Here is a 24622-nt window from a genome sequence, read left to right as displayed (position 1 = left end):
CATGCTGAATGCTTTAACCTCGACGCGTGGCAGGGGGTATTTTGCAGTTGTTGTCGCTGATGTTTTAGCGTGTGCCACTAAAACATCTGGGTTTATTTTCGCTCGTCGTACAAGTAAACTAGCTTCTTTTATATGTACACTATAATTTTTATCGGAGGCATTCATTAAACAAAAATCGTCCTTTGCACGTACCAAACGGACTCTCATTTCTACACCGTTTAAAAGAAATCTATCCTGGTTACATACGTCAATGTGCAGATGTCCTGAAAGATCAACGACTTTCCCATCGCTCGTAAATTTTTGACGACTTGAAAGACCTTTATTCGCACAATCAGTGGCAGGCTTCTCATCCATTTTTCCTGCTGTATCCGCTCCCCATAACGACGTCGAGAGATGCGAAGTTTTTGCATCAGGTCCGTAATTCAATAAAGTTTCAATGTACGCTCTATAAGGATACAGTGTATTAGAAGGCGTCACACGTTTTTGATTGAAAAAAACGTCAACTTGACTAAACATTGAGTGCAAGAAATTGTTCACAGGTGCCACACTCGCATCTGTTTCCTTGTTGTGGGGTGTTATTTGAACATTTATTTTGATCATAGTATGAGCTAAATCTATATACTCTTCGCCTGCTGCGGCGACTAAAAATTCTAAATGTGCTTGATCGGAAAGTGATGAAACAGCCTTGTATTCCATACATGATGATGATTCGATAGTGGTCTAGGTCATTGGTAGTGAAAACAAATCAAGCTCCGATTTTAAGCACTCGCAGCTTGAATGATGTAAGAAAGACATTTTAAATTTTTGATTTAATCGAAAATATCCAAAACTTTATTTTTTTTTAGTTGATTTCCTACGCTTTTTGTTCATTGCACTTTTCGCTTTTTTTCCTCTTGTATTCTTCTTCTTCATTCTACCACTTTTTAATCTTTTTACAGCTTTTGTTTTTTTCTTGCTAGTTCGCCTCTTCTTCTTCTTATTAGCGGTCTTGCGTGCACGACTGACGTACTGCAACTGTGACGCTCGTTTGAGCACCATCCCTTTATAGCCGGAGCCTTCTATAAGTTCGCTTATTTTCTCATTAGCCTTACGTTTTAGTTTCAGTCCAGACTTGGCTAGGCGATTGTTGAGGGAATCCTTAAATGACATATTATTTTCTGTCACATCGTCGAGGACATTTATACCTGCTCTCAAGGCTTCTCGGCCGACAGCTCGGGCTCCTTTCGCCAAAAACGGTAATGCTCGTCGAAATAAGTCCACCCAGGAAGGAACCAATACCATGACCGCGCTGCCCTCGCGAGCCTACATACACACTCGCAATACCGCGTTCCAAAGTCGAATGGTATTGAACTCCCAAATTGATCTCTTATATCAATATCTATAATGTGGAAACGACTGTTCAAAAGCGCTATATAATTAACAGGTGAATATCGTTTAACAATAGTACTACCGTATTTATAATCCCTTGCTTCAACATTCACAATTCTTAACAGAGGCGCACGTGCGTCACCTACGATACAGGGTTCATAAATGTTTGAATAAATAAAAAGTTGGTCGGGTATAGCGTGAGCGAGAGTAGCAAGTTGGCTAACTACATAATCTCTATAAGGTTTAGTTTCCGACCACAGTGTAATTCTAAAGGTACCATTTCCTAAACCAAGAATACGTTGTACAGGCTTTCCAAGTCTGCTTTTCTTTTTTACAAGCTCCGGATACTCTCTTAGAGTAACCTCCTTTTTCATCGTAAAGCAATTCTTTAGCCGTTTGATTGTCGTGATATTCTTTAAAGCCTTCGTTTATTGCATCAATCAAACCTTGTAAGGATTTATATGCACCATGCTGGAAATGAAAATTATCCTTCCCTTCTGCAGGTAATATTAACGTATCTTTATAACGTAAATGAAGCGTAGTGCAGGGTATATGAATTTCTGATAGTCCAACTTGCCACTTTTCATGTAAATCGATTGCACGAGGTAATCTTACTGAAAAACTAGTCGTCGTGTTGTCTGGAAAAAATGTCATGCTAATATTACTAGGGAGCACTACTGTGAATTCCGATTGATTCATTTTTACAGCTTTGTTACGTCACTTGCGAGAATTCAAGAGTTAAATTTGTCGGGATAGCCGATCCAGCTTACGAAATACTCCGTTTTAGCTCCTTCACCGCGTGTTTTTAAGATTTCATTTATTTTATATTCTTCTCGCGATACTCTTTCACTGTGCACCAAACTCAATTCTTCAGGGTAGAAAAATCCTTCAATTTCCTCACCTTCTAAATCAACCAGTTCATAGATGAACAAGTTTTGACGTTTTTTTACTTTAACAATTTTAAAAATCTCTTCGCTCCAGCCTTTTTCGTAACCTTTTTCAAAGATGTTACGCTCTATGCTAATTCGAACATACTGATCCACTTTATATCTCGGTCTTTTCTTTATAACCTGTTGTTTTAAAGATTTTTCCAACATATTTTTTCTAGCTTCCTGTGCATTGTAAACTGTCACGTCAGCAGGTTTCATTTTTATCGTTGAATGTATACTATTGTTATAACTCTGAACTATAGCTTGCAGTAAATCAATATAACATTTCGTATTTTTATAGGTAAAATAGCGAAACATTCGTTCCTTTAGCGTTCTGTTGAATCTTTCAACAACTGCGGCTTTTACATCAGGATTACGCGCTACATGAAATTTTATACCCCTTTCACTTAAAAACTTTTGAAATTCTTTACCAACAAATTCTTTTCCCGCATCCGTTTGCAACATATAAGGACAGCGATTTTTATTTTTATTTAGAATTTGTTTAAATGCTTTAGTCACTTTTTTTACGGTTTTGTCACGCAACGGCTCGACAAAAGTATATTTACTTAAAACATCAATCACTACTAGCAAATATGAATAATTATCGTTGTGACTCTTCAGAGATGGCAGAACTATGAGATCGGCTTCCCATGCGTGATCCAATCCCAAAACATCGTAGTACAAACGTGGAAATTTTTTTCGAATAAGTTTGTGAAGTGTATAAGTGTCGGATCTTCTCAACCAGTCCTTGATTCGTGATGCTAGTATCTTTTTCTTATTCGCACTTATTAAATTTCTCGCTCCTGTAAAGCCAACCGCATGCCCCTGATCAAAATATTGTTTCTCTATTTCTTGCATCATTATTATGTCATTTCAACCGTAATTCATTCCAACGTTTATTTATAGGAGTAGATGTTCGAGAACTATTTTTTTTATTGCTGACATCGTTTTGCTTTTTTTTGCTACAATTGTATCCATTATTAACGAAGAATCACTTTTACTGTTTTGAAAATCATCGATCTCCTCTTCGTCATCGTCTTCGTCTTCTTCTCGTCGACTTTTTTTAAGTCCGTTTTCAAAACCACTGCGAGACAGAGAACCATTGAGATTAAAAAATTCACTATTGACAATGAACTCCCTCGGAATCTGGGTTGTAAAAAGTAATTCACCAAACTGTTGTCGACTCGCGGCTTTCATATTTTTACGTGCTCTGGCTACATCATTTACCAAGTCAATTATGTTTGAATTTTTTATTTTTTCTCCGTCAATTTTTACAACACCATTTGCACTCCAACTTATCCGGTTACTATTATTTTTCAAATGATTTAATAAAAGTTTTGTTTTATTTTTGTATAATTTTGGCACACTTTCAAGAATGTACTCATCGCTCATCTGATATTTTTCATCACTTTTACCATCTGCTAAATTTTTCTTATCGTCAATATCTCTGTAAAACTTGTAGAAAATCTCTGTACTTGTCACTATCTGTCGTATATTTTCATGAATCCAAGATCTGTCGTATATTTTCATGAATCCAAGATCTGTCGCATTTCGCTACCAAGCCATGAAAATTTATCTCCAGGTGTTTGAATAGATTCACTCGTTAATTTTTTCTCCTGTTCTGGAACTCCTTGTACGCCGGCTGCTGCTGGCAAACTATTTATTGATGCTGTTTTTACACTTGCTTGCATTTTTTGTAAATTTTCTTGAGGAATCAAAACCATTTTTCGTGCTCTTTCCATTTTTTATGCGTTTAGAAAAAGATCCAAAATAGGTGGCAACAGAAAGCCTAGAAAACTCCCTCCTTTTTGTACAATAATGCGCTTTTTACTCTTCCAAGAATTTTTTTTCGTTTTGTAACTTTTGTTAAATTACGCAGAATTGTTTTATACTTTTTCAGCTTATTTTTTTCCGTGACGTTTAAACATACAACACCTTTTAATACGTTCAATGCACACTGACAAATGTACTTTACAAGTTTTTCATCCGCAGTACGCAATATCGCTAGTCGTTGTTCTTTATTAGAATGTCTCAATGCCTGCAGCAACACAAAATATTTTTCTTCAAAAGGCGATGCGTTATTCTTCTTTCTAATTAACGCTCGACTCTCACGAGATGCTCGCTTCGCCATTGTCGGATTATAACTGAACCGATATTTTCTCTTTACACAACATTTAACTTGCTGTACTGACTCGACGAATATTTGGGAATATAAACATAATGATATTCATCATCAGGAAATATACAACTACGGAAACAAATCAATATCTAAATAAGAATACGGCTTTATAGTACTATCATAATAAGCTTTTTGCAAAAACTTGGAATCTTTGGGGTATAGTTGACGAGTCAAATGCTGAATCTGTGCACGGTCCCGAGGATTCGTAAATAAAACCATATAATTCGCATTCAGTGATATATCGCGTTGCCCTTTGTGAAATATATTCTGACATATGTAAATAACCGATGCATTACGATGATGACTTCCCTTACTAAACAAATCTATTATTGTACCATTATTCACTGACTCGCGCATCAAATCATCTATTATTAACAATTTTCGTTTTTCTGGATCGTTCGAATAGTCCTCGTTCCGCAGTAATCCTTCACGAAATTCAATCTCTACATTCTCCACTCTATAACTTTCTTGCCATTCACTATAATAAAATATTATTCTATCAAACTTCACATTAGCCAAGACATCAAGATGCTTTAAAAATCTCTGTACAAACGCTGTTTTACCTGCGGAGGTAGGACCAGCGCAATTCATAGTCTACGGGTGCATAAAACAAGTATCCATTTTAGCATATAATGACACACTAACAAAAAAAGTACTATACGTGGTCCAAGACCCTTCTTGATCGCCACGATCCCCACCCCAGGGGGTCCCGCTGGGACTTACTCGCTCTTGCGTCATCACCCCCCAACGCGAGACCCAACTAGACTTGCCCCGACGAGCCATGGCGCCACCCTCCCCTCCTTTACCTCCCCTACCTGTATGCCTGGGCTTGCCCCTCTCTACTCAGATATGCTGTTTTTTTTAAAGCTATCTGATTGTGAATATAAAATAACTAATGCTGAATGCATTCATGTATATCACAAGATGTAATCTGCAAATTTGATCCTGATAAAAGGGATGCTGCGAAAAATTATTTCTGCAGATATGATCCTTTTTTCAAAGCTATGTGTTTGTGAATATGAAACGACAAAAATCATTATGTAATTATTTTCTTTATATAAAGAGCATTCACATAAGTTTATCAGTAGAGAAAGATACATTAATATTAAACAATATAAATTTTTTTAATAAACCGTAACTTATGATCAAATAGATGTTTTTAAACAAAAATTACCATCAATTATATACTTTTATTGATGTATTACATATGTTTACTATAATATTCAAATATATTTTATACAAATTTACTGCACAGCCCAAGCTGATGTAAATTTTCAATATTTTAACGTTTTCATCAATTATCTATAGTCATTTAATCTAGCAAACTAAATAAAACTGAAGACAATAAAAGATAACTGTTATCTGTGTCTCAATTCCGACATTTTTCTGCTATCATCTGCAGTTCATAACGTTTTTTCCAGTTGTTTTCATTTTGTATTTATGGTAAGGATTTAAGATATCGTTATCATTTATTATAAAAGTAAATATCGTATTATGTATTACATTTTAGTACAGAATATCAATGTTATGATTGTTATAATCTCACAATTTACATTGTATTATAAATGTAAATAAAAAAAATGTTTAATTAATTTTATTTTATAGTTAGATTTTGTTAATATAATCAATGCTGTCATAAAATAATTACAAAAAGTTTAAAATAATTTTTTAATATTCAAAATTTATTTCTATTTTATTCTATAACTTTATAGCCGGTCCTGTGTACTAGAAGCTTTAACTACTTTTATAGAATGTTGGCTGTATTGAATATATTCATTTATACTCGACGGTAATTAATTCTTATGCTTTTGATTGGTAAGGATTTATCAATCTAGCAATCTGATTTGAGCATTTAAAAAATGTTTCACAAGCATTAACTACCATCGAGTGTACATCTAATATTTAACAGTATATTTAATAATGACACGGCAAATAATTTAATATCATCACAATTAATTTGTAAATTTCGAGCGAAGCGAGCGTTTTTTCTAGTAATCATATTATTTAATTGAACCGTACTTACTTTCTCGCTTATGGATAGCAGTAACCCTGAGTTTACTTGAGCGTAAACTCCTTCCTACGTGAAGAGACTAATTAAATAATTGCAAAATAAAGTAAACTTTAAACTTAAATGGTTGTTAGTTTTTTTACTATTTATTTTTTAGAAACTTAGAAAAATATTACAAGCAAAAGCCACCACGGCTTGAAATACAAAAAAACTTGAAAGTTTGGAACAGAGCAACCACCTCGGTTAAATTCTTCAATCAGACTGCTTTTCTTCTGATGCTTTTCCGCACTTTGCCCTTGTGTTGCATCTTTTCCCTCTTGAAACTGCTTTTCCGCACTGGCCCATCCCTCTAGGCCTATTTCAGCGCCCTCTAAATTGGTCCTTGACCTATAGCATCGTATCGTTCCGCTTTATTTCCGCCTCTTCTAATCATCTCTTTCTCCACCTACGGTCCTATCCACGCTACTTTCTTAAGTCTTGTCGATTCTCGCTAGATGGCTCACCTTGTATCATTTTTATATAACTTATTGATAATTCTTACTTAATATGATTATTAAACAGGTTTTTGCTTCATTTTTCGTAATTTTAAACATTGTATTATAAAATATTAAACCTTGAAACGTTTGCATTGTTCTTCTAATTATAATACTGAAAATCAGCATTATTATTAATTAGCTACTTGTAGCTAACTAATTTTACCGTTTATTATATAATTGAAAATATCGCGAAATTTGTACGAGTATAAAATTTCTACTACGTCACAAATACAAATCCTGCGTTATTTCATTTATTTGTACAATATTGCACAGTTGCAGCTTAATAATTATCAATTGTCCATACTTTAATCGAATCTGATTTATTATTTTATTTATAATAAATATTGTACTATTGAAATTTTAAATTTGTAAAATAAATAAACAGTTGTTATAGGCTCCTCCCCATGCAATTATACCATATTCAACTAGGCTTTGGAAAAAAGCGTAATAAACAATCAAAAGCATTTTTGTATCCATAATGCTCTTGATTTCAGCAAGATACAAATCAGATATTTACTCTTTTTTACGAAACAATCAAGATGTTTATCCTAACATATTAAAATCAAAAATTAGTTCTAAATATTCATGGCATTCTACTCTCTTTATAACATTATTATCGATAATTATATGTAAATTGTCCTGCACACTGTGACAATAGTTTCCATATGTTATATACACAGTTTTATTTACAGAAAATTTGTTTAGTGCAAGTCATTTCGCAACTTTATTGAAATAAACGTTTATCTTATCCTGAGCAGAAGACCACTGTCATCACTTAAGATGATGACAGTGTCATCTGCATAGGACATGATGGTATCTTGTAACATATTTTTTAATAGATCATTCATACATAATATAAACAATAATGGTCCTAGTATGGTCCCTTGTGACACGCCAATAGCTGACCAGCTTCTGGAGGTCTTCCATCCCAATAGCCTTGAGTTATGTGCCCTCCGCACACGACCATTTAGCGGCATTCCTAAGTAACCACTCCTCGTTCTTTTAGTCCTTGCAGTGGAAGATCTGTGCACCCCTCTGGAACCAATTGTCCAAGAAACTTGGAAAATAGCCTCCGTCCGGGGCGTCATCAATCTCCCACTTTAAGGCCTCTAGGACCTTCTTTCCCTGGTCCTCGTCAAGGCGCGCTTCCGGGTACTTGACCGGAACGATGGCCACCTTTAATTCAGTGGCCACCGCTCGGCTGTAACTCTTTGGAGCGTCCCCAACTGACCTCTTTTTAAGCTCTCTCGGGGTAGAGCTGTCGGAGTGCTGTCTTTTCGGTACGCCCGTAAGGGTCCCAGCCTGTGACCCCCCAAGAGCGCCCTCCAATTCAGTATCGTTTCGCACTTTTTCCTATCAGATAGAGAGCTTACTAACAATTTTAAAGCACTGCCACTTACACCATATTTCTCTAACTTATTTAGCAGTATTTGATGATCTACAGTGTCAAAAGCTTTAGCTAGATCTAAAAATGCTGTGAGCTGCAGACGATATCTAACTTAAATTTTAGGAGGTGACAGCTCTCGCACAAACAAACAATTTTTTTGTATCTAGATCCTCTACGTTTTTTTTTAATGCGGGCACAATTCGTTCGATTTTTACGTGAGTTTTTGAATAAAAATTTTAGTGTAACATGAAAAAGGGCCTATACATGTGCTTGTCAAATGAAACACAGTGTATAACAAAAGGAGAAGTGACCGTTCAAAATTAAATGATGCTTGAGCACCTGTATTCATCTCAAGCGCCTACACTGAAAAAAGATTCAGGGAGCAGCTACTCTCGGTGTATAGCAGCAATTCGAAAAGTCGCGATGTCGTTACTTAAATATTTGAGGTGCTACTTCTCGTTATCGAGTAGCACTTACTTGATTACAAGTAGCTGCTACTTAATACGACCGAGCCCAACCTAACTAAACTTTACCTGACCTAACCTTTAAATTAACTACATAGTCACGACAAATCAAGTGTATGTCCCTTCAACTTTGACTAGCATCTAGTCGAAAGACAGTAAGGTACAGTTCTACAACTTTGGGGACGCTAGTGTATAAATATGTTTTCCAGCGTATCGCGTCCTTGACTTCCACTCGTGCTTAAACATCATCTTTGCTTGTAAAATCGAATCCCTCCCTTTGTCCTGCCCCAAGTTATATAATGTGCAATTTTCTAAAAACTTTATGTAATTTTTCTCTTTTCTTGTCAACAGATGGGGACAAAATCTCGACAGAAAAAGGTAATCACATGTTTACAATATTTATTATAATTCATATAAAATTATTTTAGTTTAGTTGGCCTTTTTACAGTAACAAGTCACCTAACTTTACTTCTTTTAAGCTTTCGATTCTTTAAACTTTACCTAACTATACTAAGTCACCTAATTTTACTTTTTTTAGCTTTTTATTCTTTGAAAAATTTCATTTAAGTTTGTATAATTCACTAGACAATGATAGTAATTATTTATTTCGATTAAATTTTTTAATTGACGTTCAATAAAAATGTGATTTTTAAATCTTTTTTTAATGACATTGTTAATTTACTGCCAATATCATAAACAAATATAAACATACTTAAAGATAAGTCAACAGTTTCACGGTCAAAAATAAAAAAAATTATTTTACATTGTTCAGAAGCTTATAGAGCGGTCCGTCGTTCAGTTGGTTAAGAAAGAGTCGGAGCCATAATAATAGGTTAAAGTGTTACCTATAACCTTAAAAATTGTTTAGATCATAAGGGGATGTGGGAGCTGAAAACACTGTTTTTCTGTTTCATATAACTTTTTGAATAAAGCTTGCAATGAAAAACCAAGACCAGAGCGCCATAGTGTTGAGTTTAGTGAATCATTATACCGAAAAAAATACCAATAGGACTTTTGGTTTTTGTAAAAGTTGTGAAATACGAATGGGTGTTTACGCGTATTTATGCGATTACAGCGCCAACCTCAAACTCCAATTTTACTTATTAACTTTTTTTAATTCGAAATTTCATCAATATAATGAGTCGAGCGCCATAGGTTTGAGATCAGTGAATCATTCTACTGAAAGAAAATGACAATACCGTTTTTGGTTTTTCCTTGGCATTTGAAATACTAAATACCCCGTGGCGGATTTGCGAAGCTATAGCTCCCACCTCCCCATAAATGATAGATCCTTCTACAAGCTAATCGCTTCAAAATTGAGTGTCCTGTGTTCGCTATTATAATAATTTACATTAGCTAAGTCTTGCGTTTGTGTTATAAAGCATAATTTTTGCAAATAACAAAAACTACGACGCGAAGTGAAGGCAGCAATATCAGTAAGATAACCGTCACTTTAAGATACGTTATTAAATAGAATAATATGAAATTTTGTACTGATTAAATTAACAAAAACTTTGTATTCCACGATTATCTACATAATCATAAACAATCCTTAATTTGATTTCTGATACTCTGAAGAATATTGAAGGCAAATAATGTAAACTACGACTTAAGGTAAGGGTCACAATTGGTGACGTTGGCTCTGACTTCCCTTAAGGTACACACCGCAACTAGCAAAAACTTAGCCGTTTAAGAGGTGTAGGGTTTGCTGGTATAGTCACTTAAAATGTTTCTAAGTTTTTCTTTAACAGAAAAAAATCCCGGACTCCTGCTGTTTTAAGGCGATTTTTGCCTGGAATTTTCATTGAGAGTAATTCCGGGGATTCTCTGTCTCACAGGCGCAATTCTGGGTGAATGCGAAACAGTGGTAGGGGACTCTGCAGGTCAGGTAAAATTACTGGTAGCCGATTCCGATGCATTAAGCAAGGAGCGCTGAGCTTACTGGCGAGGAGCTGGTCTCTGGAATATGGGACCTTCTCCGGGAAACAGCTACATTCAGAGACGGGCTTGATACCCTTTCGTAGGCTTAACTAGCAAGGTGTGCGTTCGAAATATGTTCCCACTGAAGAAGCTTCTCAGGGAGGAAAAATCCAAGGTAGGAAAAGATACATAAAGCAAGGAAATACAACTGATAATAGGATCGGGAATTACTCGCACCCAGGCGTAAGAATACCCCCGGTCGCTGAATAGTGGACTAAAATAAAAAAAAATCATAATAATAAAGGACTCTAATGCTCGTTGTATATTTAAACATGAGGATTGAAATAATCTCTACAAGCAAGAGTAAACACTATATATTTGCCAACGTTTCAAAGGATTGATCCTTCCTCTTCAGGGCCACTGAAAAATATAAATGTGCACAAGTTACAATTTTTCGAAAATTGTAGATTGACAGAATTTGAACTTATAATGAACAACATGTCATACCAAAAAAAAACACACGAATTATAAGTATGCTTGTTCAAGGAATTACTAAAATTTAAATGGTCAAACGTCAAAAATTAAAGTTGAAGGTTCAGCAGTAACTTATTATAAACCGTTAAATTTTAGACTTACGATAAGACTGTTGAACAAAGATATTAATTACATCAATCTGATGTAGACTACCAAACTAAAAGAATGCAAGCCCTGCGAATAATATGCGATTGAATTCGATTGAAATCGATCAAAATTTAATCGAATTTAATCGTTTTAAATCCACCGCGCCGACCTGTTGCTGCCCGCCAAGACGCGCTGAGAGGCGTCGTTTTTCCGCTGCCGGAGAGACACTGAGCTGCTCCTGGAGATGCTCCAGTCGGGGTCACCCATGTCGGGATGACGTGGTCGGGGGGTGCACAGAGAGAAGATAGAAGACTCGTGGTCGTGGTCTTTATTGTAGCTTGCGGGCCTCTCCAGACGTGTGACTCGTAGGTTAGTCAGAGCGGAACTGAGCTTAGCGGTGGCGCTCGCTCGCATCGTGAGCTGCACTCTCCCCTCTCTGCGGTCGGACGTACCGCCACCTATCGGTGGGGTACCTTCAGTACTCCCCCCGAAGGAAGAAAGAAATGAGAAGCATTTTTTTGTTGATTAGGAACTTACATAATGTTGCGAGAGAGAAGAGTTTACAAAATCTTCGAAGTGTTACAAAAGAGAATTTGTCAACGTCTGGAGAGTGATTGCAAAAATCAATGATTTACATTTGCTTAAAACTAGTTTTAATTTTTGTTTTTGCACTTTGAATTACAAAGGTACTAGCACTCGGATCACAATGTGATGATTGTACAAGTATTTTCTTGTAGTGTAACATAATATAATACAATGTTTGTATTGATGGTTTCGCTCCAAAAAAAGGAAATGTAATTATGCTATATTTACAGGTTATATCGAATGCAGGTAGAAATTAGCTTTGCCAAGCTGTCATTGGAGATTCGGTTCCGTAGCGCGATTACAACGTTGGTCAAGTCTAGCTTAAGCGTTGAGTCGGTATCTTCAGGTATGAACGTCCTGACACTTGGTTTTTCCGCAAATGAGACTCGCTTTTTAGGGGCCTCGCTGTCCTCGCTACGCGACTGAATCGAATCAGTGTGTTTGTTCCGTCGTAAAATGTTCGGCACGAACTTCGTACGTTTGGGGACGGGTGGTTGAGTGGGAGGTACAGGTTGATCCGGGGAATCGGTGGTAGGAGGACTAGGAGGCGCAGGAGGTACGTCGCCTGCTGGAAGCTGCGTGGGTTCGGGAATCTTGATCGGTTCAGGTGTAGTATTTTCCTTAGCGCCGTCTGGATTCTCTTGAAGAATGAACGCAGGCTTCACGCGTTGCAAAGACACTTTTTTCTGCGTGTCCTTGACTACAATGACTAAGGTCTGGTTCTCCAAGTTGCGTGAGATGACCTTATGAGGGCCGGTGTACGGCCGTGTCAATGCTGGTTTCATTGGTTTTTCTTGTAACCAAACGTGAGAGCAGGTTTTCATGTTCTGATGTAGGCATGGCTTGGTTGCCGTCTTGCGATTAACCGGAACTGGTCTCAGTTGGTGCATGAAATCGCGAAATTCGTTGTAGAAAGTACGAACGTTTGGTTCTTCGTTGATGAGAGGTGAGAAATCGCCAGGGATTCTCATTGATTTTCCGAAGACTAAGTCAGCTGGGCTGGCGTCTGTGTCTAGACGAATGCGTGTGCGCAGTCCCAGCATGACTATTCGAAGTAGTCGAAACCATTCCTGACTGTCTCCGTTGCACATGAGATCTGTTTTGATGTATCGGTGGAGGCGCTCCACCATGCCGTTGGAAGCAGGATGGTATGATGTTGTGCGAATCCTGTTTGTTCCGAGGATTGACAGGAGTTCGGAAAACAATCTGGACTCGAATTGAGCACCCTGATCTGTCGTAGAACGCACGAGCTACTGTTGCTGCAGTAGTATCAGCAATTGGAATAGCCTCAGGCCATATCGTGTAACGATCGATAATGGTGAGAAGATGCGTGTAGCCGTGACTGTAGGCAAAGGGGCCTACGAGGTCCAAGTGGACGTGATCGAATCTTGCATCTGGAGTAACAAAATGGTTGGGCAAAAACTTGTTCTGCTTTGTCACTTTCGATTGTTGACAGGCTACGCATGTTTTGCACCAAGTGGCGATGTCGCGACTCATGTTAGGCCACACGTATTGTTGGTGGATGAGTCGATCTGTGACTTTAGCTCCAGGATGCGATGATGAGTGGAAGTTATCAAAGACTGTCCTCCTCAGTTTCTTTGGGAGGTATGGACGAATGACATCTTCGTGGATGTCGCAGTAGAAAGCTGCGTGGTCAGTGCCCCACGTGAGCTTGCGAAGCTTGAGCGGATGTGCTGCGTTGGCAAGGATCTCCTTGAGTTGCTCGTCCTTCTATTGTTCTTCGCTCAGCTGTTTCGCGTCGAACAGCGTCGGAAGCTTAAATGCGTTAATGTTTGCTAGAACTTTTCTGACCTGTGGGCCGGCGAGAAGTTCTGGATCGCTCCAGTCGAAGAGTGCAGGAGATGTGAAAGCGTTGATTCGAGACAAAGCGTCTGCAACGTCATTCTCGTTTCCTGGGAGATAAAGGATCTCTATGTTGTACTGGGCGATGTATGACAATCTGCGTGAGCGAATTGCTGGTATTTTGTCGTGGCTCTGCTGTAGAGCATAGATCAGCGACTTGTGATCTGTATAGATTTTGAATTCAGCCCTTTCTAGATAATAGTGGAAGTGGTATCTGATGGCTTCGTAGATCACCGTCAGTTCCCTGTCGTAAGTGGCATACTTCTGCTGTGCGGGTGTGAACTTCTGTGAAAAGAAAGCTATCGGTTGCCAGGAGCCGCCTCGGCCTCTGGAGTCCAAGGGACTGGACGTTTGTCCTTCTTCTTGGCACCTTTCAAGAATTCGTTAAGTGGGCGTTGTGTATCTGCGGCATGCGCGAGTAAGCGTCTGTAGCTGTTTACGAGATCCAGGAATCTTCGAAATTCCTCGATGGTCCATGGTTTGGGAAATTCTTGAACCGCCTTGACTTTCTCTGGGCTCGGCTTGAAGCCGTTGGGCGTGATGAGATGACCCAGAAAGATGAGTTCCGTGACGCCAAGACTGCATTTCTCAAGATTGACTTGCAGCTCGTACTCGTTGAGGCGACTTAGAACTATGTCAAGGTGTTTCTGATGTTCGTCCTCAGACGTGGAGGCGATGGGAATGTCGTCTAAGTAGACGAAGACAAAGTCGAGATCTCCAAGCGCTGAGTTGGTGTAGCGCTGGAAAGTCTGTGAAGCGTTGCGAAATCCGAACGTCATCACTGGGAACTCGTAGACTCCGAATGGAGTGATGATTGCTGTCTTGTGCACGTCTTCAGGGGCTACCGGTATCTGGTGGTAGGCCTGGCGTAAGTCTAGTGCCGTGAAGATTTTCTTGCCGTGGCAAAAGGTCATGCAATCGTTCATGTGAGGAATGGGGTATCGATCTGGGATCGTGACCAAGTTTAGTTTGCGGTAGTCACCGCATGGACGCCATTCCCCGTTTTTCTTGGGTACCATGTGTAATGGGCTGGCCCAAGAGCTGTCTGAAAGCGGGCGAGCTCTTTGTGAGGCTGGAGAGCCCTTGGTTATAATGTGGTGAAATACGCCACGTTTCTTGACTGAACGAAACTGATCAGGCCCAAAAACTTGTGGGTATTTGTTCACGATGTGCGCATATTGGTGATTTGGCGTTATGAATGAGATTTGTACGGGTTGTACCGGTTTGATGAAGCCGTTTGCATACTTACATTGATTGCCATCTATCAGCCTCTTCTTTTTGAGGTCTGGAAGAAGATGGTAGTGCACCAGGAGGTCGGCTCCTATGATGGCGTGTGGGTCGTCAGCGATGGTGAAGTTCCATGCGAGTCTGTGAGGCAGGCCTATGTCTAGTTCACGACGTGCGTCACCGTAAATGTTGATGGTTGAGCCGTTGACGGCGTAGAGCTTGAGGTCGGCTGGCTTGCCTTTCCAGTTGGCTGGCTTGGGAATCACTGAGATATCCGCGCCAGTGTCTATTAAGAAGACTTGATTGGAGAGTTTGTCTCTCATGTGGAGACGTGCGGTCAGGTTGTGCCGACTGTCAGTCTCCTCGACAGCAGGATTCTTCAGTTTTCCTGATTGTCGGGTTTCTTGGGGTTCAGAACCCTGTAGTCTTGCGCGCTTCTTTCCTATGCTTGTCGTGGTAGAAGCATAGATCCTTATTACGTGGCTTGGATTTTGATCTATTCGGAGTCGAATTACGTCTGTCCTTGGAGTTGGATCGTGAATTGTTGCGGCGATTTGAACGAGATCGTTGGTTCTGTTGAGGATTGCTATGATATTTCTTGATTTCTGCGATTTCAGCTTGCAGCTGTTTAATCATGTCGTCTGACGCGACTGCAGACTGGTTATCTGACCTCAAGTCATGGATGTGCGATGATTGTTGAAGCACTTCGAACGCCATGTCAGCACTTTTGACAAGTTCCACTTCTTCTTTGTAATTCCAGATCATAAGGCGGATTTGAGCTGGCAAACGATTTTTCCAGAGTGATAAGACCGTGTCTTTCGGCACTCGACCCTGAGCTAGGCTGGTTAACTCAACCAGGAAGTCCGAAGGTCGTTTGAAACCGATTTCGAGACCCTTGAAGAGCCTGTCCAGTTGTTGCTCTGGAGTTTCGGCATAACGCTCGGTCAATATCTTCTTGATCTGTGGATATTTTCGTCCTCTCGTGAGGGTGTTGAGCTTGTAATGAAGATCGAGATGGATATCTTGCGTTAGGTACATCATGACGAAGTTCAATCTGGTTTCGTCTTAATTGACCTTGTGCGCTGCGAATGTATCTTCTAAGTTGTTGAACCAACCCTGAGGGTCATGTTTGTAGAAGTTCCAAAACACTAGATGTTTGGTACTTGCAAAGGCGGACGTATTGAATTGTTGATCTGGGAGAAGGTTTCCCGGTCCTGGGTTCCGTATCCGAGCATTGGGATCTGCGTTGAATGGCTGTGGAGCTGTGGTTGCCTGGGAGATCGTCGGTGACTGGCCTTGGATTGTTTGCGGCGTTAGCGTGTACTGTTGACCGTAGCTCGGAGCGAGGAAGTTGCCACTCGCACCGTGCGACCAGCTGAAAGGGCTTGCGGTTTGTGTTGAATTGAGCGGAGACGTAGTCGTTGCTTGCGCTTGCTGGTTTTGAACCGTCGAGACGAAGCACTGTTGCATAAATTGCTTGATCTCGTTCATTTAGTTGTTGATCTTTTCGTCTACAGAATTAATTATCTGTGCTGCGTCTAAGCTCGTGAAAGGGGTTTCTCGGGGTCGGTGCTCATTGTTGAAGAGGTTAGTGCTCTTTCTGTGAACACCAGTGTTGCCTGAGAGGGTTAGACCACCGGAGGAAATCTTTGAGAAAGAAGTTGTAGTTAAACCGTTGAATCCTCCAAACTGTGAGTGGCTGCTTGTTGTGATGGATGATTGGCCGGTGCCAAGGCTAAAGACATCGGATGAGGTTGATGCGAGCTCAAGGCTGTGGCGATCTCAAAGTTGTGCGAACTCGAAGCTTGATGCGAGCTCGAAGCTGTGGCGAGCTCGAGGTTCAAGCGAGCTCGAGGTAGTGCGAGCTCGAAACTGCGGCGAGCTCAAGGCTGTGGCGAGCTTGAAGTTGTGCGAGTTCGAAGCTTGATGCGAGCTCAAGGCTGTGGCGAGCTTGAAGTTGTGCGAGCTCGAAGTTGTGCGAGCTCGAGGTTGTGCGAGCTCGAGGTAGTGCGAGCTCGAAGCTGCGGCGAGCTCGAGTCTCGTTGCGAGCTTGAGGTAACGGTTGCGCGAAGAGCGTTTCCCAGGTTTCAGAAAGACCCGTTCAGTTCAACGTCAGTTGTTAAGTTCCGGACAAGTTTAGTACTGACCTGTGCGGAAAGGCTCTTCGGCAACTATGTGTCTCAACCCTCACTGAGGTGAAAGGTTGCGACACAGAGTTGTTGTTGTTCATGAGAGACCATGCGCGCATTGTCTGAGCGTAAGAGTCAAAAGCAGAATAATAATTGCGCGAGGGCGTATGATTGTCGCTTTTCCGAAATACCAACGCGTCGCGACGTATGCGTGTCGATTCTTGAAACTGTTTACTGCTCGCTCTGACTATTCTCGGAACGATCGGTCATGCTGCGAGTCAGCGCCGCAAGCAAGATGGCGGTGTGGCAGTTGGCGCGCGCGCGCTTTTCCGCGAATGCGCTTGTTTGCGCGAACGAGCCGCTGCTCGTTATTTCGGCTCTCACGATTTCACTGTTACCTCGAATTTTCGTGGCTGGTTCCGCGTGACGCTGCGACGGATCCGTTGACTCTGCCGTTGTGGGGGTGCCGGATCGTTGATAAGGCGCCGGTGACGGTGGCTTCACGCAAAATCCTTTGTTGAGGCGTCGTCGACCGATGTGGTTCTGATGAAACGCGCCGGTGGCGGTGGCTTCACGCAAAATCCTTTGTTGCTTGTTGATTGCTGCGGATGATGCAATAAGGCGCCGGTGACGTTGGCTTAGTGCAAAAGTCCAAAATCCCGCGGCGAGGGCTTCCACGTTGCGCAACAACAAGTTGCTTGTCCGAGGAGAAGACGCTCACGTCTTCTCGAGAGATGGGCGTGGGACGTCGAAAGTGTGTGTCTTTGTGTGCACTGGCGTGCCTGCACGCACACAAAGGAGTGATGGCGGCGGTCGCGCCGACCTGTTGCTGCCCGCCAAGACGCGCTGAGAGGCGTCGTTTTTCCGCTGCCGGAGAGACACTGAGCTGCTCCTGGAGATGCTCCAGTCGGGGTCACCAATGTCGGGATGACGTGGTCGGGGGGTGCACAGAGAGAAGACAGAAGGCTCGTGATCGTGGTCTCTATTGAGGCTTGCGGGCCTCTCCAGACGTGTGTCTCGTAGGCTAGTCAGAGCGGAACTGAGCTTAGCGGTGGCGCTCGCTCGCAGCGTGAGCTGCACTCTCCCCTCTCTGCGGTCGGACGTACCGCCACCTATCGGTGGGGTACCTACAGAATTCCTATCGATTTAAATCGTTTTTAATTACAATCGGTTTTAATACGAAAAATAAATATTAAATTTAATATATTTTTATCGATGTTTATGTAGTAATTATTTTAGTGCAGTTGAATTGTAATTTTTTTCACTAATTTTAGTCGATTTTAAAATCTCTAATCTTTGAATATATTTTAATCGACTTTAATCACCAAAAGAATTCCTATTCTTGTTATATCATTTAAATGTTATTTTGTCACTCTGTTTTAATCGATTTGAAAATCACTATTCAATAGTTTATGGATCCCAATACTAGCTTTATGAATAGCTCTGAACATAGTTTAATAGACTTTAATAACCAAAACAAATACTATTCTTGCAATATCATTTAATAGTTATTTTATCAGTATATAAATCTGTTTGAATGGTACTTTATTAGTAAAATATTAAATCTATCCCAATCTATCTTTCAAGAATTAGTTTTTAATGTTACTTTAATAGATTAAAATGATGACAACAATAATCATACTTGTAATATTTATTTGTAATTTTGACAACAAACTTGAATCTTTTTGAATAGTAATTTCTAAGTGTAATATTGAATCGACCCTAATCTTTTTTTTTAAGGATTGGTTTTGATAATACTTTTCATGATACGTGCACGAAAAACGCCACTTTTCATGCGTGTAAAATGAATGGAAAATCAAGTTTTTCTAAGCAGCGGGAAAAAATTACTCCCTTGGGAGGAAAAGACTTTTTGTAGTTTTTTCCTCACTCTGCAGCCTATCCGATGGATGTGTGTGTCTATATAAGTATTTTCAAAATTTTCAAAATTTTTAATACATCATTGTTTTACTTTGAAAATTCCTCGAATTTCCAATTCCTTTCATATACATGATAACTGGCATATTCGTGCACTTTTCATAAAAAGTACATTTTTCTAATATGATTTGTGTGCGTCATTTTATCAATAAATTTGAATTGATTTATAAAGTAATTAGTTTATAAAATATTTATTCGATCACGGTACTTTTTTACGGTTAGATTAAATTATACTTCAATCGAATAAAATATTCAAAACGTTTTAAATTATCGATGTGGATCGTTTTCAACTGCAATCTAAATATCAAAATGAAGATATTTTTATCGACTTTTATGCGATGATTATTTTAATGCAGTTCAAATTGGATTCTTTCAATAAATATAAATCAACTTATTAGTCGATATTAAATTAGTTTGTTGAGGATGTTGAGGAAACCAATTATGAAGAATTTAATGCAACAAATGTAATTGAAAATGATTCATCTTACAATATAAGCTCTTTAATGAATAAACAACGTGAAATTTTCGATGCTGTTAATTATAAATAGTGTAATTAATAAAGCTAAACATGTGAAGTATTTCTTGAATGATAGACCTGGAGGTAGTGGAAAAAGATACTTACTAAATACAATTATCACTCATTTAAATAAAGAAAAAATAAGTGTTTTACCTGTAGCATGGACTGGTATGGCAGCAAATTTATTAATAAATGAAAGAACTTCACATGTAATTTTCAAATAACCATTAGATATAAATGAAGATTCAACGTGCAACATTACTCCCAATTCAATATATGTATAGAAAAAAATCTGGAAAATATAGAAGTCATAATTTGGGATGAAACAACAATGGTGTTAAGTCACAATTCCGACCTATAATTAATTATTGAATTTTTATTTATTTGGGTTTAACTGCTTGGGCTGGAAACTCTGCTGCTGTGCTGTAGTCAGGCTTATACAGGATGGATATATTCAATAGAAAAACACTTGATAGTTGATTGACTTTCACGATTTATTCAAGATAAAGTTCTATAGGTATCGGGATCGCGACTTAAGCCTGGATAACTCTTGTCGACGGATAGGAGCGTCGTACAAGAGTCCAGATCGAGTGTATAATTACAACTGGTCGCTTGGCGTATACAGGGGATACTCATTAACCTCGCTGATCTACTTATTAATCTGTGAGTCGTCAGTTTTCGGCTGCGTAACGATTCCGCTGATATTGCTTAAATGCAATACGTCGCAGGACTTCACACCCCCACAACTAGCCGAATGCCCATTGATACAATGGCAACTTTATTGTAATATTACATAAAACTAAAATTAACTAGCGGTTTACAAATAATTTTGATCCTTAAAATTCTAACATATTTTAACAATAATTTTTTTTCACTTAAAAATCCCAACTTATTTACTTAAAAATTTCAAGAATAGTTTTCTTTTATTAATTATTATTGTTTAAAATCATTAAATGTTTTCATTTTTACTGTTTTATATTTAAATCACTAAGTATGCTGGAATTTTATTTACATATTTAAAAATCATCAATACATCGTATATGCAGAATAATATGATCGGAGTTTTAACATTAGTCTCAAATATCTATAAACTAACAATTTTCATAAAAAATATAAATTTTGTATACCTATGTTTTTGTATACGTAGACTAAAATTATAGGGGTTTTATTTAACAGATTTATTTTATAGTGGTGTTAATGAAAATAAAGATATACTAGCCTTAGATTGTGTCTGAATTTTCGGTATTGTGATTTTACTTGTATAGGTATTTGCATGTGGTGGGCATGAAGGAATAGGTGGTGGCATTGGGGCGGATATTGGAGCGGTAATCTTTATTTCTTGTAATTCTGTCTCTTCATAAACTCTGTTCTTCTTTTTATTCGTATGAATCTGCTCTTTTATGCTGCTTGTATTTTCCAGTGTTGTCAATAAATGCGTTATTGAGCTGAAAATGGCTCCACATAGATGTATTGACCATCTAAAAATCGTGTGTAACGTGTAGCCTCTAATAATGGTATCGATGATCAGTTTTCCAATATGCAGGATTATAAGTATCATGATAAACACAGATGAAAATGACCCACATGTAATCAGTTTTTCAATAAGCCATTTCTCTGGCAATCACATTTAAAAGTGATACCTTCTCTATTGGAAACATTAATTGCTGTTGTAATTGGTCCAATTCTTCTTGAGAATATACTCCACTTATTGCCAGTGTTTCGACAGACTCAAATGTCCATCCAATCTTCGTTGGTGTTGGTGTGAATTTTATTCATTCCTCCGAAATTCTGTAGTATGTAGGTACTACTGAGTTACAATTTACTTAAATTCCCTTCTTCACCAGAATATGCGTTTTTGGCGTTAAGAACCAGGTTTCATTTTCTGATAAAACTGGCAACTGATTGTAGCATTCCTTTAGATGCAAAATTTTTACTGGTTTTGGTACACATTTTATTAAATGTACCACTTCTCCTGCAATTCTTGCTATGTATCCAAGTTTTTTCATAATACTATAGGCAAATGCATCCGGGGAAAGACAGGCTATGGCTAAGGAATTTTGGATTACCTTTCTTTCAATTTCACATTTTTCCGTTATTAAATTAAAATATAAATTATTTAGCTGCTTCCCTAAATGCTTTTCTACATATACAAATTTCGAATTAGCATATGTAAATAAACCTAAATTTACGCTATTTATATTACTAATTTTATCGTTTTGAAAATGATACGCATTTAAATAACTACTCTTTTCTATGATTAGTAATTTTGGATGTTCTGTATACATTCTCTATTACAACGCATAATTTTATCCTTAATAGCTAAAGCGAACGTTACTTCATTTGAATTTAGTGCGTAAAAAATTTCATGATTAGTATCGCTAAAATATTTTGTTGCTACCCTTTGAAAAGAATATCAAAAGAGTTTCTAAAACATTCCCATTGCGGTAAAACTTCCCAAAACGTGTGTCCTCCTTCCATATCTATACAATGTTTTTCAGAAAATTTACACACCGTTCCTGAGCTTAATCTTAATTTATCAATGTTTAAACTAACCTTAGCACTATTTTGAATTAACGTTATTTTAATTAAGCCATGAACAAATACCTTATTCCAGGATCCAAAACTATCAGCGTAAGATGCACCTGAGCAAGAGTTACCCTCTGCACTTCCGGCAAAATCTATTCCTTTTGTAATTGTTAAATTTACCTTCAAATTAGCTATTGTGTGAATATTATCATACTTATTTTATAAATATATTCCTGCTCTCCATTTTCTGTAGGAATAAGATGTCCGAAGATTCCACAGCTTGATACTGTTCGGTGGATTTCTATTTTACATTGTATTACCGTGACTTCTCGGAATTCAGCGACTTGTATCAGCTTGATGTTGACGTCCATCTGATAAGCAGTTAAATTTAACTTATTAATGATTGCAAAAGTCGCTCTAACGATTGGCAATCTTGAGACTGGTGCGTAAGTTTCTCTGAGTTCATATTCTTTTCTATCCTTGAATCCTCTGATAACTAATCTTCCTTTGTAAGTCGTCTGACCGTCTTCTGAGATTTTCCTTTTGAATACCCATTTGGAATCAATGATGTGTACCTTTTTGTCATCTTTGTCTAGAGAGGGTCTGTCTACTATTGTTCACACATTGTTGTCTTCCATAGACTTTAACTCTTGTTTTATTGCTTCTGACCATTTATGTTTGTCGTCTGATTCAATAGCTTCTTTATAACTGACAGGATCTCTGTTCGTTCGTGCTATAAAAATATGTCCAAGTTCATCTTCTTCTGAGTGTGTATCTCTGGTTTCTCCAGTTGGAGTAGATATTTGTGGCAAATCGTGATTGGTATTTTCTACTTGGACTACTGCTTCTCTGAGATGTGTCCAAGTTCGTCTGTTTGTCTTGGCTTTTCTTTCTAGACAAGGTCGCTTTTCTGGTTCAGGTTTCTTAGCCTTTGAATCTTCTGAATTTTTGTCATCTGCTTTTCTCTTCTGATTTTTCTCTTTCTCTGATTTTGAATCTTTTGGTATATCTGGTTGTGTTTTGACAACATCTGTTGATATTTCTAGTGTCTCTGATTTTTCCCTTAGGTCTGTTTTATACACATCCCTATACACTAGTTTTTCATTAAATCTCACGTGTCTGGATTTAATGAATCTCTGAGATTCAGAGTGCCACAAAACATAACCAGTTTGAGAATATCCAACCATGATTGTACGGATTGCTCTGTCTGAAAACTTGTTCGTCGCATTCGGTATTTTGGCATAGGCCAAACATCCGAAACGTCTGATTTTGTCTAGATGCATGTTTCCATTTGGAACCATTTTCTTGATTGGTATCTCTGAATCGATTCCTTTGTGTGGAGTTCTATTATAGATATGGACCGCCACTTCCAAAGCGAGTATCAACATGCTCTTGGGTAGACCAGAGTCTATCATGAGCGCTCTGATTTTCCACTGTATGGTTTTGTTAAACCTTTCAGCGGTTCCATTTTGTTGTGGAGTGTAAGGAGGTGCGAACTCTCCTTCAATTTTCTCCTTTTCCATAACTTCTGAAAATTTACCTCCAGTAAATTCAGTGCCATTGTCCGTTCGGATGAAACACACTTTTTCTTCTTTGCCCAGTAAATTTCTTGTAGTTACCAAGAATTTTTCTAAGCAATCTCCAGCTTCACTTTTGTGTTTAGTAGAGTATGCTTTGGCAAATCTGGTGTAATCATCAATAAATCCTATTATGAATTTATTTTCCCCAGGATACGAGACTGGTTTAATTGGTCCCATTGTGTCTGTGTGTATCCTTTCTAAAGGCCTTGTTGCTCTGACTCTGACTTCTGAGAACGACAGGTTTTCCATTTTTGCTAGGACGCAAACGTCGCAGTCTGTAATGGACTTGTCGAATTTTACCTTTCTGAGTTTATCTTCTGACTTTTGTAGCAATAGTAAATATTGCAGAGAAGCGTGACCTAATTTGATATGCCAGAGCATTCCTTCGTTAAGCTTCTTTTCTTGTCTATCTGATTTGTTGTCCACATTGTTTAGTAGATATTTCAGCATTTCTTCTGACGAGTCGTCTATGTTTAGGATTTTCCTGTTCAGAATTTGTTCATCTAAGTTTGTATCACAAACTTCTCTCTGACTAGATGAATTTGATTCTTGTACAGTTCGTTCTTGCTGCTTCTCCCTCCCAATCTCAGTCGGATTCATCTGAGTTCCCTCTGATGCGTTAGTTTCATCTGATTCGTTTTGATCCTCAAGATCCTTGATATCTGACTGAGATTGCTGCAAGAACTCGTCTACCGAGACTATGTTAGTCGTGCATGAATACTTATCGTAGACTTCTTGTTGCTCATCTGATTGTTCATGTTTTGCTACGTTTAAAGAAATTATCCAGTTTGGCTTTTCATACGTCCCAGCTAAATACTCTTCGTCTGAATTTTTATCGTAGATTTTAA

General features: G+C 38.5%; 1 protein-coding gene across 37 annotated transcripts in view; it reads left to right on the top strand.

Annotated features, from left to right (window-relative positions):
- Positions 1 to 24622, top strand: part of LOC100118566 (coiled-coil domain-containing protein AGAP005037) — a 1551999-nt gene that overhangs the window by 263250 nt on the left and 1264127 nt on the right. For 36 of the 37 annotated variants that reach the window (XR_004345134.1, XR_004345131.1, XR_004226356.2 and 33 more), the window contains one exon: positions 9223 to 9249. The exons of the other annotated variant lie outside the window; for it this stretch is intronic. Coding sequence is in view for 29 of the 36 variants with exons in the window: in XM_032601341.1 (XP_032457232.1) it covers positions 9223 to 9249 (27 nt within the window). In the remaining 7 variants the exon portion in view is untranslated. The remainder of the gene's footprint in view (positions 1 to 9222; positions 9250 to 24622) is intronic. 37 annotated transcript variants of the gene reach the window in all.

Source organism: Nasonia vitripennis, assembly GCF_009193385.2.
Source record: "Nasonia vitripennis strain AsymCx chromosome 1 unlocalized genomic scaffold, Nvit_psr_1.1 chr1_random0005, whole genome shotgun sequence".
NCBI classification, from domain to species: Eukaryota; Metazoa; Arthropoda; class Insecta; order Hymenoptera; family Pteromalidae; genus Nasonia; species Nasonia vitripennis.
Note: the sequence above shows the minus strand (reverse complement) of the source record. Positions and strands in the feature narration are given on the sequence as shown.